The 18,813-nt window shown below is 47.5% G+C and overlaps 1 protein-coding gene across 1 annotated transcript in view; it reads right to left on the bottom strand.

The window, feature by feature from the left end:
* The window catches only part of DSG2 (desmoglein 2), a 439,785-nt gene that overhangs the window by 102,072 nt on the left and 318,900 nt on the right, over positions 1–18,813 (bottom strand). Inside the window, exon 10 of the mRNA XM_069220070.1 lies at positions 3,563–3,705. Within this exon, the coding sequence (XP_069076171.1) occupies positions 3,563–3,705 (143 nt within the window). The remainder of the gene's footprint in view (positions 1–3,562; positions 3,706–18,813) is intronic.

Below are 18,813 nucleotides of genomic sequence, written 5' to 3'. Positions count from 1 at the left end.
CCCAACCAACAGGACCCCTTTCCAGCTCTCTTTCTCTGAACAGCCAAAACACCATTTGAAGCTGAATAACCACATTGATACCACAACAGTGTTCCACAGCTGGCCCGACATCTCCCAAAATCCCAAAGGCTAATCCTTCAAGCAGAACTGGAGGAAAGAGAGATGCACACTCGCAGGATCGGAGGAAATTTTGTTGAAGCCCTCTCCATCAAATATTTATCCTTTGATCAAAAAAGGAGACTGTTTTTCGAGGACGAGCCTATGCCAGCTGTTCCTTTGGAGCATACAGCACCACCTAAAAGACGTAAGGTTGAAGCCACCAGCCCTCTTTATCACAGTTCCCCCTTTTGCACAGCCCTTACACTTCTACACCCCACCCCTCCGAAGATGACTGTATAACCCTTTCTACCCACATCCCACAGAGGACCCAAGAGAAGATTATGATGTGAAACCCTTAGTGGATCAAGAGCTACAGCCAGTTCAACATCAAGGCTTCTCCCCAGATTACACTCTGGCATAACCTAGGGCTATCCAAAGGGCAGCAACCATACAACAAGGTAGATATGCGTTCCACACCCGAGAAAGACTGCTTCCTTGCAGAGACAAGGTATGCTTAAGTCTGCCACTTATACTTTTAAGGAGCCTGTTAAAACCCAGTGGTTACTCACAGAAAGGAGAAGTTATTTAAACCTTCTCCCCAGACCCCACTTCCATAAATAAATACGTTCCCCCTGCCCCCGTCTCCCTAGGAGTCATCACAGCCAGTAAACTGGCACTGCCCAGGCTACAGGTGATGCCCACTGCTTGCCAAAGAGTCAGATGATAGCTACTGCAAGGGGCAGCTACCCAGTAGCATATTTCCATCTCAGTTAGCTTCCTCTCTTGCTACGATTGAGCTCAATGGGAGGAACTAGAGGGCCTGTTACAGCTCCACCCTGAGTAGTTCATAAAGAGAGGTGAGCAAATCATATCGGAAGACAGCACCAACTCCACTGGCACCACACGATGTGCTCTGGATGCTGTTAATAGAGCAGCCAGAGGACTGAACTCCTCCATAATACTCCACCGTCACTCCTGGTTACGTATCACAGGCTTTAACAAAGAGGTTCAGCAACATCTTGTTAAACTACCTTTTGACGGCGAGTATCTCTTCGGCCCTAAGGTGGATAACATGCTAGAAAAGAATAAGAAAGACGCTGTGACAGCTAGTCCGATGGGTGCCCTCTAGACTCCATCCCCCAGGGGGCTCTGTTCAAAAACAATAATGTGTAAGGGGGAAGCAATGCCACTTCTCCCAAAAAGCACCAGTCATATCAAAGACTACAACAGTCGTGCCACCAACAAGTGGGGAAGGGTTATACACACATGTCCTACTAGGGTAAGAACTGGAACAAAGGAAGGGTTAGAGGTACTCCCACCAAAGGAGCTTCCAACCCTACACATGGACTTGCCACATCCCCCGGGCCCCTCTCTGGCCCGACAACAACCTTCGCCTGTCGGGGGAAGACACTAGGTATTTCTTCTACAATGGGAGGAAATCACCTCTAGGTTCTAGCTATTATCTAGCACATATGTAGTGCCTAAAACGTCTTACAACCCCCCCCAAACATTCTACCCCATGCACATACCCTCCGATAAGATGGGGTACACGCGTTCCTCATCAAACTGCTATAGAACCGTGCCCGTACAACAGGATAAAGGGGGGTTTAACTCCCTTTACTTCCTAATTCAGAAATAATGACGGTTGTAGCTGCTCATCTCAGAAGAAAAGGGAGCCATGTATTTCCCTAGCTAGACAATTGGCTGATAAATACCATACACTTAAGTTGCCACCTCCCAGCTTAGAATATACAATAAAGGCCACTCAGTGTCATCTCCAACCCCTACAGATGCAGCTCCTTCTGGAGTAGATTCTTAATGCCACTGCCGGCAAAGCATACCCTCAACCCCACAAAGTGCTAGACTTTCAGCAGTTGCTGTCCATTTCAGCCACATCGTTATCACCCAGTCAACCATTGTTGAACCTCCTAGGAATTATGTTTTTCTGGATCTCCATAGCCCCCTCATGCAAAATTGCATATGTGCCCATTAAAGGACTGCCTCAATACAATCATCACAAGCACATAGTCATCCGGAAGATCCAGTGTTAATAAGGGCTACTACCCATCGCTCTCTTAAGTGGTGGAACAGCAACAGTCTTGTTGCAGGGCAGTGCCTTAATAGACTCCTTTCTAGAACTGATTATAATGAATTCATTACTTTTTGACGGGGGCATTTACATTACACGAAGTTCAGTGTCTGTGGTCACCCCAGCAACAAGCGTTCTATATTAACTGTCTAGAACTTCTTGACATTTACCTAGAGCTCAAAGCCTTCTTTCAGTCCATTCAAGGCAAAGTAGTGGTATTAACTCAGAAAACACCACCCCCAAGTACTATCTATGGGAAGAGGGCAGTACTCACCACTACTTTAAGCACTGGCGAAAAGGATTTAGCATTGAGTGATTAATCACTTAATAGACCTCTAGGTACTTCCCAGGAGTGAACAACAGCTCTGCAGTCTTCCACAGCAGGACTCAACAAATCCACCAGTGGGCACACCACCCCCAAGTCCTGTACCCAGTGGCTAATATCAGCTGGTTGTTTCTGGTGCTCGGCATTGACACCTAATTGTCAACACCTGTACTTTAGAGAAGAGCATAACAGTTGCACTTTTTTGGGGTATACATTAAGCACTACCTATACCTGTTCTTCCAGTGCTGAGGTTTTCCACAAATTAACCTGTTCACCATATACGAAATGCAAAATGCCAAATCTTTGCCTTAAGGTTTCCACACCCACAATCCATAGGCAATGCACTATGGATCAACTGGTCATCGATATTTGCCTACTCTTTTACCCTTTTCTCCCACTTCTTCCATATGGGGTAAGGAAGCTACGACAAAAATCTCTTACCCTCATATTGGTGGCTGCAACATAGGCCAAACCACCATCGTTCTCATCGCTACTAGAGATATTTGCTACACTTCACCAACAGGCCGGACCTTCACACTCAAAAGATGGGCAGGATCAGACACCCAGAACCCTAGCAATTTGGCAACTCAAGAATGTATGAAGTCTTAAAAGAATCCCACAGGCCTATTACTAGAGCCTCCTGTGCCGTGAAATGGAAAAGTAAGTCTATTATTGCATCTTCAAACAGCTCACCCCTTAAACCAGCTGTCCAAGAAAATATATGTTAAGTGCTTTATCTACAAAAGGTTGGCAATGTCCCTCCGTAATACTCCACCATGCTGTTATTGTTGCATACATGCAAAATAGGGAACTTTCTTCACTCTTTAGAATTCTAGTCAGTAAGGTCTTTATGGAAGGTTTTACAAGGGTTATCTCACCCAGAGGTCTAATCACATTTCCTGGAACCTCAAGGCAGTCCTTACAAGCCATATGTGTCCCCCGCTTGAACCACTGCATTCTTGCTCTTCGTAGTGCCTCTTTGGTCATACAAAGTGTTTTGCTTGTTTATGAATATATCTTTTATGTAAAAAAAAAAAAAAAATCCTCACCGTCACTAATGGCCAAAATCTTGGCCTCATAAGTTCCATTGACTACGTATCGTGATTCATGGTCTGGTATTTTTGCTAGTTTGATCTCAGCAGTAATAGGATCAATCAGAAACCAATTGTCTGGGTCAGATTCCTTTGCGTATCTGTGGTTAAACAAAAGTAATTATTTACTTCAACATACACCCTTGATATAAATGCAGACTCTCTTGTTATATAGAGCTCAAACGTGAATAATCATGCAAGTCTTCAAGATTGTAATTCTACAAAAAGTTTTTTTTAATTAACATTGTTACAGACAGCAATGGGTACAGAGGGCACACATAATGTTAACTAAGCAGAGATTTTACAAATTTGTTTCTGGACAAAGATGGAGCGAGGCGGGAAAACAGAAGTGAGCTGATGAGACCAGTGTACTAAACTCCGATTACTAGAAGTTCAAATAACTAATTTTACCAAGTGAATACTTACTTGCAATACTGACTGTTTTAAGACAGAAGAGACATGAGATTTCTCTACTTAATCACATAAGTAGGAATCACAGACTTACACAATTTGTGATTTAAGTATACAACACATTTAAGTCCAGACATCATCATTTCATGGTTGTCTTCAAAAGCATGTCGTCACAAGCCACTGTAATTTGATGTTTGTGTATTGACAAGTAACTTAAAAAGGAAAGCCCAATCTGCCTTTTTACACAAGTTAGTGCATCCTAACCAGGACAGTTTATTGCATTTTTATTAGTCAAGCTGAGATAGGAAAAAGCACTGTAGCACCCTAAAAACACAAATACAATAAACCATGTGTAGATGCGTTTCCACTTCTAGAGCTCAAAACAGCTCAAGTAGCATCTTGAAAACATCCCCACATATGTATGCTGAGCTCTCAACTCTTATTTAACAACTGGCATACATCTTTACCTCAAAAAGCTTTTTTAATGTCGCTGTATGCTAAATGACCAATAAAGGAATTTAGAGAAAAATTACCACCAACGTTTTTTTTCTTCAGAATCTTTACAGTATAAAACAAACTGTAGAATGAGGCTAAAAAAGTGAAACTATTCAACTGATTGAAATTACACCTTTACAATCACAAATGGGCAACCACTATTTAGCAAAAACAAACTTTCCATTAATCATTCCTAAGCTGTTTCTGTATTTTGCACGTTAATACATTTTATATCACAGCAATACTCAGCTCAATCACTCTCATACTTTGTAGCATGTAATAAAACAAATCTATCACAGAAAACACCGAAGCCACCTTATAACTGTCTGCTATACCCACGGTGAATAGATATCTTACCCACGCACATCCCCTGTGGCTGACAGATTCTACCCTTTATTTCTTTTAGTGCTTACTATAAGAACCATCAACAAGGCTATGTGTACGACAATGCCTATCCTTTTTCGATAATGCTGACTACACCGAAGAAGCTTCCAAAGGCATGTGCTAAAACGGTCAATTAATCACTGATGGATGTTTGCTGCTTACCGTCCATATTAGCTAGAAAACCCTTTGAAACAAAAGGTTACCAGCAACTTCAGAGGCACCGCAAGTGTTCCTTTTCAGAAGATAATAAAGAGAAATGTCACATGCAACCATCGGTGGCAGCTTGTAGTCCTGTAAATCCACATGCTGTGCAGATCCCTATCACCAGGCATTTGGTCTGGAGTATTATGGCTTGTTTTGCTCCAAAGACGTTAATGTAGTGTCAATATGATTTTTGATACATTCCCCTGAAAAACTGACCAGGCCAGAGACTTCACCTCAGGTTGTCCTGTTTAGCTACCATGCCCCTGATTTATCCTTTTCGACGCAAACCTGCGTTAGTGCAGGTTTGCGTCAAAATGTCCACCGACGGCTAGCGCCATTCCTGGACACCAGCCAGGCGTCATATTTAATGAATGGCGCTAGCTGGCGGTAAGGCCAGTTTACCATAAAAATAAATGACGCTAACCGGGTGGGGAGACTTAGGGGAAACAGGAGGTTGTGTGTCAAAGAATGGCACTAGTCAGGTTAGAGTTAGAAAAATGACTCTAACCTGACTAGTGTCATTTTATGACACACAACCCCCATGGACATGACTCCTGTCTTAGTAAAGAAAGGAGTCATGCCCCCCCCTGCCCAATGGCCAAGCCCAGGGGACCTATGTCCCCTGGGCATGGCCGCTGGGCACAGTGCCATGTAGGGGGGCCCAAGTTAGGCACCTGTGGGCTGCTTCTATGGTCTCTGACCATGGAAATGAGCCCACAGGTCCCCTAACGCCTGTTCTGACCTAGGCGTTACATGATGGCGCTAAGCAGGCATAGCGCCATTATTTAAGGCGCACCTGCTCCTGTGCATGATTTCTGCACAGGAGGATAAATAAGGCACAAAGGCCTTAGAGTCATTTTTTGCCTGTGAACGCCGACCTTCTATCTCATTGACGCAAGGTAGTTTGCCGCAGGCAAAAAATGACGTTAACTCCAATATTTTGACGCTAGACGGGTCTAGCATCAAAATATAAATACGGAGTTAAGTTTGCACCAGATATGCGTTAAAAAAAAAAAACGCAAATCTGGCGCAAACAGAGTAAAAATATGTCCCCAAGCGTCAGTGAATCAGAGATGCACAGAACCGAGAGCGAGTGAAACAGTAAGATAATGTACAAGTGAAAGCAGGTGGGGAAATAGCCACAGGCACATTTCTAGTCACTTGCATACAGGAGACAAGGAGGGCACTACGAAGTGCAAACCGATTGTTCCAGATAAATAGTGTTTTCCGTTTGCAGCATGTGCTGCTGTAAATGACCTGGTCTACACAGAGTGAAAAGCAGTGCTCATACCTTTGAAGCAGGGACCTGCAAGCAGAAGGAGATGACTAGAACAAACTTTTCAGCACAATTTGGCCCACTTGGGCTTCTAGGTAGATGTGAATATCCTCTTAACAGTGTTCACTAAATGTATGAACTGAAGACCAGGTAGCAACTCCACAGATGTCTGATGATGGAATGTTATGCAGGAAAGCCAAGGTGAAACATTTCTAATGAGCTGAATGCATCCTAGAGTAACATGCAATGTGCTTAGCTTTAATATGACAAATTAATGAAGCTATGAATCCACCATGCAAGATCCGCCTTTGATATGGTTCCAAGTGTGTGGAGGTTAAAACAATGAACAACTGTTTAGTTATCTGATATCATGAATGCTATTTACATGTAACACGATGGTCTTCTCACATTTAAAGTCTGAGAAGTCATTTCAGCAAGAGACAGCAAACTTATGAAGAAACATGGAAAATCAACAGACTGAAATATAAAGGCAATACTACTTTTGTCAAAACAAGAGGGTACCATGAGTAGCAATACTTTATCCATATGAACTTCCATAAATGCTTCCCCCACCAACAGAGCTTGAAATCGGCTAACTCTGGATAGGGAAGTTATATTGATTAGATTCATCATCTTCCAAAAGGAACTGAAGGGAACATTAGTTGTGATGCTCATAAGGTGCAAAAATGATTCTGAAGGGAACTACACTGACATCCAATATTGGAGATGGGAGTGCCCTGGGATAAACCACCTGTGTAGTCCTTCCATAAAAGCATTTATGACAGGGATACTAAAAATGGGCTGATGCTCCAGATTTTGAAGGTATGCAAGTAACAAAATACATATAGAAGTGTATGCCAGGGGGCGTGGCCAAGGCGTCAAGATGGCGGTCGCACTTTTGTAGTGCTCTGGACCCCTCCGTCATCTGCCTTTGATTTCGACCAGAATCCACTTTCATCTGTGGCATCCTCCTGCTTAGGAGGTCTCACCATTCTCCTCCCGACACAATAGCAGTGCTGACCGGCGTCTTTGTCCTGTGGTGAGGCGCAGTGAGGCCCCGGCGGTCTGCGGCCCTGGTATCGGCCGGCATGTGTGGCCTGCGGCACGGGGAGCGCCGAAGACCCGGAATAGCGGCTTCGGCTCCCTTGGTGTGGCTATCCGGAAGTTGGGACGGGGGTTGCTCTCCTTTGACAGCCCCCCTCCCTGATGGACGATGGAACCCGACCGGTTTCCCGACCGGCTGGAAGAGGCCGAGGGGCTGAGACGACCCTCACCCACAATGGCAGCCGGAGTGGGCGACTGGCGGTGAGAATCCCGGTGAGCAAACTTGCCCCTAATGCGGCGGCTGAATGGCGGTGATGAGGCCACGGAGGGCGGCGCAAGACTACAATGAAGTAACAGAGCTATAGAGACAGCGGCAACAGAAAGGTACGTGGGCCGGGGGGGGGGGGACCCTCCTTTTCCCCCCCTTTTTGCTCCTCCCCTTCCCAATTGGGGCTATGGCTAGAGGCGCGGTGAGGCCGGGAGAGATTGCGCTACGCCGAGAGGGACGTGACGCGGTCCTCTCCCAGAGCTCGTTGAAGGCAACTAGAGACGATGGACGTCTGGGACTGCGCTGGGTCATAGCTGGACACGGACAGACTTTGCTCCCCACAGCCCTGGCGGCGACCCACTGGAGATAAGTGGAGGGAATGTGGACTTGACCCGTGCCTTCACCGGGACGTTGGATGCTCCAGAATCCTATGGCGTACCCGGAGGGGCCCTCCAAGCAGACCTCGACCTAGGTATTGACAAGGAGCTACTGCAGAAATATGGGCAAAGACAAGACAACACTGCAGCCGACTGCGCAAACGCGCATAGAACAATTTACCACGAGCGCAAGCGGACCCTGAACGGAGGCTGGTACCCCAGGCGAAAGAGGGAACCAACCAGTGGCGTCTGGAGATTTGGAGACAATTCTTCAGGCCATCCACACAGTCCAAGCCGCAGTGGAGGCCAAGATAGGAGAAGTCAGAGAGGAAGTGTCCTTGGTCCGCAATGCCACAGCCCGCATCACAGAGGCGGAAACCAGGATTTCCACGGTGGAGGACAAAGTGAACACTCTCAAGACACAGGTATCTACACTCACGTCCCGTACATCGGAGGGCCGAGGACACTGAGAATAGATCAAGGCGCAACAATCTCAGGGAGGTTGGCCTGCCGGAGTCCACTGCTGCGGCGTCCCTCGCCACGTTCTTAGAAGAGTGGATTCGCTCCTGGATGCCAGTAAAATGTCTCACCGCATGGTTCGCCATCGAACGTGCTCATAGAGCTCTACAGATGAAGCCCCCGCTGGGATCTCCACCTAGGCCGGTGATACTTTGCCTTTTTAATTTTAAAGACAGGGATGTGATCCTACAAGAGGCTCGCTCCAAAGGGGACCTCTTTTGCAATGGGGTTAAAGGCCTCCTCTTTCCCGACTACACAAGGGATGTGCAACAACAACGGCATTCATTTCTTGAAGTCAAACAAAAACTGAGAACAATGGATATCCAATACCATCTGTTGTTCCCCGCAAAGCTACGAGTGGTTCATGGAAACAAAACGTATTTTTTCGAGCAACCGTCTGCGGCGTGGACGTTGCCGACGGAGGAGTTAGCGCTCAGACCGATCGCGAGCGTCTTGGTCTGACACAAATTGGGGACCGATCTAGCACCCAACCGAAATTATTAACTGCCAAGCGGCACCGCAAGCGGTCGAGGAAACGCAGGGAACATCGCGGTTCCCGCCCGAACTCCCCACCAGTAGCCGCATCAGATAACTTGAAAGATAAACAGCTGCCACCGAAACCTGGAGTGGCTGAGAGAGATCTAGGGCCACAAAGCCCGCTGCGGGCAAGTTCTGATTCATCTGGGAACACCGATCTATCCTACAGCCCGGCACTATAACTTGATGACCAGAGAGACGTCTCTGCAGGAGGAGATGCTTGCCATGATGAAGTACTAATGTTATAACTACAAGATCATTACTAATTGCTTTTGTTCAGTGATCCGAAGCTATGGAGGGGTCCACCACTGCTCATTCAATTATTGTTTTTATCCTGCTAGGTTAAGGGGTGTGATGTTTATGGGTAAGGGCGACAGATGCTTCGGGGGGGGGGGAAGTATGGGGTGGGAGTTGGGGGGGAGGTAGGAGGTTTAAGTCCTATAGTAGGGTGTTCACTATTGTTCAATGTCGAGTTGACATGCCTGTTTGTTTTAGTTGATGTACGAGACAGACAACAGAAAGAATTCAATGGTAAAACAAAGCTCTTATTCTGGCACATAAGAGGCAGAAAGGGAGGAACCTCAAACCCAGAACAACCACACCCACGGGGTAGAGCTGCGACAATTTCCTACGCAGATCTCAATGAGTCCAACACAGGCTATCTCGTGGAATGTTAATGGGCTTTTAGATAAAATCAAACGCACTGCAGTATTTACCTTCATACATAGATACCGACCTGATGTACTCCTATTACAAGAGACGCACCTTGCGGGTGAACGCTGCCCCTTCCTGGCACGGAGAGATTTTGGCAGGGTTCATGTGAGGCTCACCAGGTGTTGCGATTCTACTACATCACTCCTTTCCTTTGACGGTGGTGCAAGTCTGGAAAGACAATCAGGGTCGGTTTGTGGTCATTACCGACAGAGTTGAAGGGGTGGCGATCAAAGTTGTCAGTGTGTACGTTCCTCCGACGCTAGTACGCAGGGCTATCAAGGAACTGTTTCTCCTGGGCCTACCCCTGGGACTCACTATTTTGGGGGGTGACTAACGCGGTTCCAGACCCCACCCTAGACGTAGATGGCTCAATAACAACCCATAGGTGCGATATGGCAGCACGTCTCGCGGACTGGCTGGCGGCAGCAGCAGGGCTCTGTGACGCGTGGCGGCTGTGGCACCCGAGACCAAGGCAATTTACCCATTCTTCGGCAGGCCACGGCTCACAGTCCCGAATTGATTTGCTACTATTGCCCAGCACTGACTGCAAGGCCCTAACCCACATTGAGATTCTAGTGCAAGGTATATCTGACCATGCACCACTTCGTTTTGTGATAGGGCAGGCCAGACCCGACCGACGATCCGCCCTATGTGGAGGCTAAATGCTTGGTACTTACAAGATAAGGCGTTTGTGGGGCAACTGCAAAAGGCGCAGCATGACTATTTTGCCTTTAACGACGGTTTAGTGTCCTCTCCTGGTACCCTATGGGCCGCAGGCAAGGCTGTACTGAGGGGGTCGGTCAAGGGCTTAATACGTGAGATAGAGCGCTTAACTCATGATATTGAACTATTGGAAAAACGGGCAGCAGGTCTCGAGCACACACAAGAGGTAGAGCCCAGCGAGAAGGTGGCACGACAGCTCTCCCTAATACGCAAGGAAATCAGGGACCTATCTCTAGAGGCAGCGAAAGCCCGGTGGCGAGCGAGCACCGCGAGAATCGATGGGTGGGGTGACAAGGCGGGAAGGTTGCTACACTGGCTGGTTTCTCATCATATAGCTTCTGCCATTATTCACGAAATTTGGGATGAAGGTTGAGAGACACCAGGATATAGCAGAGGCCTTAGCCTGCTACTACAGAGTGTTATATAAGGCCTCAGACTCGGTCGATCCGGTCCATGCCTGCAGGCTATTGGATGACATTTTCTTGCCGCGGTTGCCCCCCGTCGGAGGTACAGATTCTGGATGAACCTCTGAATGAGGAGGAGATAGACGGAGCTATCTCGGGGCTAAGAGCTGGGAAAACCCCAGGTCCTGACGGCTTCCCATCAGAATAATATAAGATGTATAGGAAGGATTTGGTGCTTCGTTTGATGGCTCTCTTTGTGGAGGTGAAGCAGCGGGGATCCTTTCCGAGAGGGCTGGATGTTGCCACCATTGTGGTGCTCCCCAAGTCTCAACCCCCATCGCTGCACTGCGCGGACTATAGACCGATATCTCTGATTAACTGTGAGGTCAAAACTCTCGCCAACATTCTTGCGGTGCATCTTAAGAGAGTCATGCCGCACCTGATCCATTCCGATCAATGCGGATTTATGGCAACTCTGAGCACTCACCATTGTGCCCTGGTTATTGAACCTCTGGCTCAGATGCTCCAGACTGATCTGGAGTATTGTGGCTGGAGGTGGGGACACGCCCAGGAAGACAGAATAGCTCTATACGTGGACGACGTCCTGCAATACATGGGCACACCGAGTATATCAAAAGCTACGCAATGGCATCAGGTTTGAAAATTAACCCTACAAAGTCAATGCTAGTTTCCTTGATAAACACCCGTGACTGTTTTGACTGGCAAGACACGATACCCCTCCGTAGACAGTTTTAAATACCTTGGCGTCTGGGTGACTCTTCTACCGGAACTGACATGGGTGAAGAACCTAGATTCGCTGCGGGCCAGGACAGACCTACAGAGATGGCAGACACTGCCATTGAATGTAATGGGCCGTGTTGTTCTGTATAAGATGATGGTTCTGCCTATGCTACTGGATGCTTTCCAGAACTTTCCCTTCCCGTTCACTCGTTCATGGTCCCGGGCTTTGGAGGCAGCCACGGCACTATTCCTCTGGAGGGGAGCCAGACACTGGGTGGCAGCGAGGTGCTGCCGGAAAGGAATATACGAAGGGGGCCTGGGTGCCTCTGATCCATACCTATACTACCTGGGGACCTAGTTACTGGTGATGCATGATTGGTTCACTGGAGGTTGGTCAGATCCAGCATACCAGGTGGAATTGGGAATCCTGGGCTTCCCGCGCATCCTTGATATGTTGTATGGTACACCCCTCCCCCATCACATGGAGGCGATTACCAAGGCGGTTTTTCTAGCATGGCGGGCGGCGCTACGGCACAAGCATTGGAATGCTGTGGTTACTCTTCAGACTCTGCTGTGGAGAGGGAGGTAGAGGAGCGCTACTGCTGCACTGGAGGGGTTTGTGGAGTGGGACTTATTGGGTATTTCCTTGATGGGTGATGTGTGGGAGGGGGAGACACTAAAGACCTTCCAGGAACTACAGACAGACTTTCAACTATCTCGAACAGTTCTTCAGATATCTCCAACTTAGACATGCCATAGGAACACATCTCCCGAAAGCAAGTCCACTGCCGGAATTTAGCCCACTTGAAGCCAAGTTGCTTATGGGGGATCTGGAAGGGAAAGGGGTTTCGCAGAACTACAAGATGTTAATTAATAATACACCAGAAGGCCTGGATTTGACCAGGGCAAAGTGGGAGGTGTGGGTGGGCACTCTAGACGACTCAGAGTGGTCGGAGGCACTGAGAGCCCCCAAGACCCTGGCTATATTGGCGAAGCTCCGCACCGTACAGTTCTACTATCTATACAGAGCATATCTAACACCTGTCAGACTCAACCGAGCTGGACTGCGGCCCAATAGTCAGTGTCCTCGTTGTGCAGGGGACTCCATGGATTTCTTCCATATGGTTTGGTCCAGTCCAGTTCTGCAGATTTACTAGGGGAGGATGTTAAACGAATTAAGCATGATACTGGAAATAGAACTACAGCTTTCTGCTAGCTTAGTACTATTGGGGGTGATGGAGGATGTGGTGAGATCGTGGCCAAACCGCGCTGTTGATGGCATGGCCCTGCTGGTTGTAAAACAAGATATTGCCGTGGCTTGGAACTCGTCCTCAGGCCCGTCCTTACAAAAATGGAGAACAGGAATGGACTGGTGTGCAAACCAGGAGAAGCAGGTGTACGAGTCGAGAGGGTGCCCCCAGAAACATGACAAGATATGGGGTGCCTGGGTAGGGCTGCTGTCGCAGGCCGGAGCTGGAAACAAATCCCTCGTTATTGTATCTCACTGGAGCAATACATATACTCTCTGAATTGTCATATGTTCAAATGTCAATAATACATAAAATTGAACTGTGTCGTACTGCCTGAACTAAATGTTTGAAAACTTGCATTTTTAAAAACAATAAAAATTTGTTTATAAAAAAAAAAAAAAAGAAGAAGAAGTGTATGCCAAACAAGCTTTCCGACAACTGTATGGAAACCTTACTGTCAAATAACTGAATTGTGTTGAGAAGTAAGTTACAAACTATTTCCATTTAGCTCCATAACTAGATCTAGTAGCTGTCTTCCTTGCTTCTGTTAGTATTTGTACACATTCTACTGGCTGTTGCAAATGAAAGTTAATTATCTTCAGTGATGATATTTCTGATGGATACATAATCTTCCCTCAGATTTTTCAACTTTATGGATTGCCCTTTCTGACTTCAGATTGGTCCAACAAGCTTTTCATCAGCAATATCTCTACAGTGCCACCATGCAATTTCAGCCAAAACTACGCTCCTGAACAAGACAACACTGAAGTATATTAAGAGTCAACCTGTGTGCCAAAATCAATCAGGAATTTGTAAAGCGCACTACTTACCCGTGAGGGTCTCAAGGCGCTGAGGTTGTGGGGGACCAAAGGGGGGGAAAGGGGGAGGGAGATTGGGAGGGGGAGATTGGGGTTGGGGGGGGGGGAGGTGCTGCTACTGCTCGAACGGCCAGGTCTTGAGAAATTTCCTGAAGGTAAGGAGGTCTTTGGTCTGGCGCAGGTGGGTGGGAAGAGTTATCCACGTTTTGGCAGTGAGGTGCAAGAATGATCTAAAACTGGTTGTAGTTCTGTGGACACGTGGGACGGTTGCGAGGTCGGTGGAGCGGAGATGCCAGGTCGGGGTGTAGAAGGAGAGCAGTCTGTTGCGGTATTCTGGTCCGGTGTTGTGCAGTGCTTTGTGAGCGTGGGTGAGGAGTTTGAAGGTGATACTCTTGTTGACTGGGAGCCAGTGCAGGTTTCTTAAGTGGTCTGTGATGTGGCAGTGGATGTCCAGGATGAGGCGTGCAGAGGTGTTCTGGATGCGTTGCAGCCTCTTCTGGAGTTTGGCCATGGTTCCTGCATAGAGGGCATTGCTGTAGTCCAGTTTGCTGCTTACGAGAGCTTGGGCTTGTGCCAGTTCTTAACACTATTTCTGCACTCCAACTACTCATGTGGAGAGGAACTGAATCAGCAATGACAATGACAAATAAAGCAAATAACATGTTTGCATACCTTGGGATCGTATTAGACAGAGCACTAACTCATTAGGGGAAAAGGGAGGGCCAGAAGGGAAGCTGGCAGAAGAATTATCACCAAGGATAAATGACATTTTCTTCTGACGGATACAGCTTCCTGCAGACTCCTCAATTTATGAGTATGTCCTAAAGCCACTATTCAATGGGAGATGGCACTGAGTAGTACTGGTTAACCAAGGGAGTAATGAAACACAGCTTAAGCAAAAGACCCATCATTGCATATTTCAAAGGAATAATAAGCAAAGATGACTGGGGAACCACCCCGCAAATGTCAGCCACCAGAATTCCTCTGTACAGATCCATGGACTCGAGATTCACTGGGCACCAATGACCTCCAGAGTCTCTTTCATGCTGAACGCATAGCTTATCTTGATATAGAGGATGACCCAGTGCAAAATTTGTGTGTTTGGTCATGCTTTTCCCTTCTTAACTCACGGAAAGCCCATAAAGAGATGATTGTCAACTCCGTCCTGACGAATGAAGTTGATGTACTGGGAGAACGTGGGGTCCTGTCCTCACACCGGTGGCAGGAACCAGGTAAAGAAAGTTTTTAGGTAAATGCAGGCAGATATGGCGACCGGACAGCCTTGAATTGTAGCCATCGGCAAATCCTACTGTGCAAGGGATAACGCTAACCACAAGATGCCAGAAAGGTAAGACTTAAAGGGGTTAAAGCCTTCTCAATCAAACCATTGAACAAACTTGTTCCAACCACTCACACAGATGGATTTCGTAGTGGGGCTCCTAGCCACAAGATGTCTGACTACATCAAGAAGACAAAAGAATGCTAGCTAGCACCACTCAATCTCAATGAGTGTAGTTCACGTATAAAGGTTCTGGGGTAGAGGACAAGTTCATCCTGCTGTGCAGCTGGTTCTCTGCAAGGAAGAGGCAGCCAATGACTGAATAGCACCAAAACAGCCTAACAGATCATCCACGGCCAGTCTGGCGCAATCAAATCAACAGTGCTCAAGTTTCCCAAGCATTTCATAGAACGCCTGGCAAAAGTGGAATTACCAACAGCATCCACATAGGGCCTTAAGACCAGCTGAAACTGCAGGAATCCCACAGGAAACCCATGCAAAGAGTGGAGTATGACTCAAAACTGAGGCAACTTCCTATTCTGGGGTTTGGTGAAGACATCCAGAACTGGAAATTCTAACCTGGATAAGATCACTGTTGTTGCTTAGGGATGCAGTTTCTACTTGCGGTCCCTCCAGTGAGAGACAACAGTGCACCGCACTCACCTTGTAGGAGCTTGCTAGGTGGGCCACTACTCGGAAGATATCTCATAGGTCTGCCCATTTTTACATGTGAATCACCCCCAAAACAGGGACAAGCAGAACAATCACTGGTAATAGAATTGACACAAGTGACGCCATCTGACAAAATCTGAATGTTGCTTTCCAAGATGGATGGAAGAACCGACTTAACTTTTAGACTGATGGCCTTTTAGCTCGAGCATGTTTACGTGCAGGTGCTGTTCCAATGCAGATACTAGATCCCGCACTGTCATGTCCCCAGATAGACAACACTGGTCTGTGAAAAGGCACTCTCAAACACAGTAGTTAAGCTAACAGAGGGGTGAAAGGATGACTCATCATACGCCCAAAGAATGCATCTAGCACTGCAGATCCCCAGGACCAGAGTGGAAGATCCATACCTGACCTGTGGGCTCTCCTGATGCTGAAACCACTGTGACCTCAAACTCAAATGATCAGCTCTCTTCCACCATTTAGCACCAACTGGATGCCTGAGGCCATGAGGCCAAGCAGGTGCAAGAAGTGGGATCAGTGTCCAAAATCTCGAAATCATCTCCCAAATATCCTCAATCCTCTGAGAAGGAGGAAAAGTCTTCGTATGTGCTGTGTCCAGTAGCGCCTTCATGAAGGCTAAAGAGTGTAGGAGAGAGGTTGGACTTTTAGATGTTGATGACAAAGTCCAGGTTGTGGAGAAGAATCCTTGCCTGGTAAAGGTGATCCCTGACCAGAGCTGGGGACACCACTTCATTAATCGTTGCCCAATTACAGAAATACATGTGCTCCTAATGTCACTGTGGAGCCGCCACCATTTTTGTGAAACACTTCGAGCATTGTGATTCCACATAGTAAAAACATGAACGGACAGAAGTGTGAAAATCTGGTACCATGAGTGGTGGAAAGAAATGGTAAATGGAACTAAGGGTCTGATTCAGATGTTGGCAGTAACGGTGTGGCAGTCGACTGACTGAAAACCCATCCGCTGCTGCAACAGTCCGCCAGCTGTATGGTGGTCCTATTGATGGAAGCTCACATTAGAACTGCTGTCTCTTCCAAGAAACACTGTCTGCTTCAACAAAGCAATAGGGAAAAGTGGCTGACGGCAGAACCCCAAACACTCTTCCAGCCATGCAGATTAGGATGTGCCATACCGCCACGAAAAAAGTTGCAGTTCGACTTCCATACTTGAGTTGGCGAATTGGGGAATAAAAGGGGTGAAAACTCACCTTTTTGCCCCATTCCACCCCTGCCTTCGATTGAACATGTCAGGACAACACCTGCCATTGCTGCTGCCACTGACCCAGGGAGAAAACGCAATCTCCACCCCCCCCTGTTTGCGGGACTCAACGGTAGGGTCATCGCATTGCAAGGGTACACTAGGTGGGCACTGCACAGGAGGTCGGGCCACTGCAGACATATACCTGTCGCAGTTTTTTTTTTTCTCATCACTGTGAAATGCATAAGTTGGAGACACAAGTGGATTAAACACTGGTACACAACACATCTCACATAGTACTCATGGGCAAATTAAAGCTGGCACAACAACAACGGTACATTCACACCTGTCAACTGTGTCCATATGTGCACATTGCCAGAGGACCTGTACCGGTCATGTGGAGTGAGAGAGAGAGAGAGAGAGAGAGAGAGAGAGAGTCAGTGAGAGAGAGAGTCAGTGAGAGAGAGAGAGAGAGAGAGTCAGTGAGAGAGCGAGAGAGAGAGAGCGAGCGATAGAGAGCACGCGTGTGAGAGCGAGTGAGCGTGTGAGTGCAAGAGTAAGTGTGAGCGAGCATGTGAGCGTGCGAGCATGGGTGAATGTGAGTGTGCGAGCGATATCGAGTGAGTGGGTGTGGTGGGTGGATGGATGTGTGTGTGTGTTGGGTGGGTGGGTTGTTGGATGTGTGTGTGCTTTGGATATGTGGGTGTTGGGGTGTGTGTGTGTGTTGGGGGTGTTCTGTGGGGTGGGTGTAAGTGTTGGGTGGGGTGTGTGGGTGTGGATGGTGGGTGGGCCGGTTGAGCTGGAGGGAGTGGGTGATGTGGTTGTGTGTCACTTGCATGTGAGACCGATGTTGTGCTGCCAGGTGACAAATTCAGATGAGTGTTGTGTGGCAGATGTTGTGATGTATGTAGTTGTGATTGTGCATAAGAGTGTGTGTGAAGATGAGTGTGTAACTGTGTTGATTGTTGTGGTTGTTGTGTCATGTGTGGGGGTATAGTGTCAATGGTGCGTGTATTTTGTGTCATGAATGTATGTCAATGTGTGTTTCGCCATGTACGGGCTGTGGTGTGTTGGAACAGCAAAGTGTTATTGTGGATGTGTAGCGCAGGGGTACACAATGGCTAAGGGACTGTGTGAGTGTGCCACTTACCTCTCTCCTATAGCTCCTGCCATTGCATGAAGTTCATTGGGTTCCGTCACCGTCTCCCTCCATCAGAAATCCATCGCCATTCAATCCGCTTGCAAAGCTCTAAGATCTGAATAAGGCAGATGGAACACAGTTGCCTTGTTTGTCTTTTTGGGTCTGCCATTGACGCAGCTTGGGGGAGTGATCCCGTATATCTAAATCAGGACCTAATTATTGAGAGGATCACGGACACCAACCAGTCTCCCCATTCAAGACCAGCAACAGTTGGTACAGAGAAAGCATTTTTAAGGGGGAAGCTCCAGAATCACTTTCAAATGCCTGCTACAGAATCCCAAGCATATTTCTTCCCAAGCCACCACCTCTATGGCCCTTAAGCTCAGCAGGGCAAGGACTTCCCATTCCAAAACAAGGTCTCCACTGGAGAGCATGTCCTGGTGGAATGAGCGGGGTTCAGCGAGAGTAACAAAAAGGCTAGTGCATATCCCTTGCTGATTGATGTGTAATATTCTAAAGTTCGAAATTACCCAAAAAGGGTGAACTGGTGCTGTGAGTAGCTGGACAGCCCAGAGATCTGCTGTGAATGCCTCCCAATTGGTGGAAAACAGCTGTCTCCCCATGGGTTCAAACGGTTTAGAGTGCAAAGGGGAGGGATGTAAGGGTGAAATCAGAGACATTTTGAGGCAGAGCAGAAACAAGCTTAACAGAGACTGTCCTTGGTGTGGTTACT

The sequence above is a fragment of the Pleurodeles waltl genome, chromosome 2_2 (assembly GCF_031143425.1).
Source record: "Pleurodeles waltl isolate 20211129_DDA chromosome 2_2, aPleWal1.hap1.20221129, whole genome shotgun sequence".
Taxonomy (NCBI): Eukaryota; Metazoa; Chordata; class Amphibia; order Caudata; family Salamandridae; genus Pleurodeles; species Pleurodeles waltl.
This window is presented reverse-complemented; position numbering and strand designations above follow the sequence as displayed.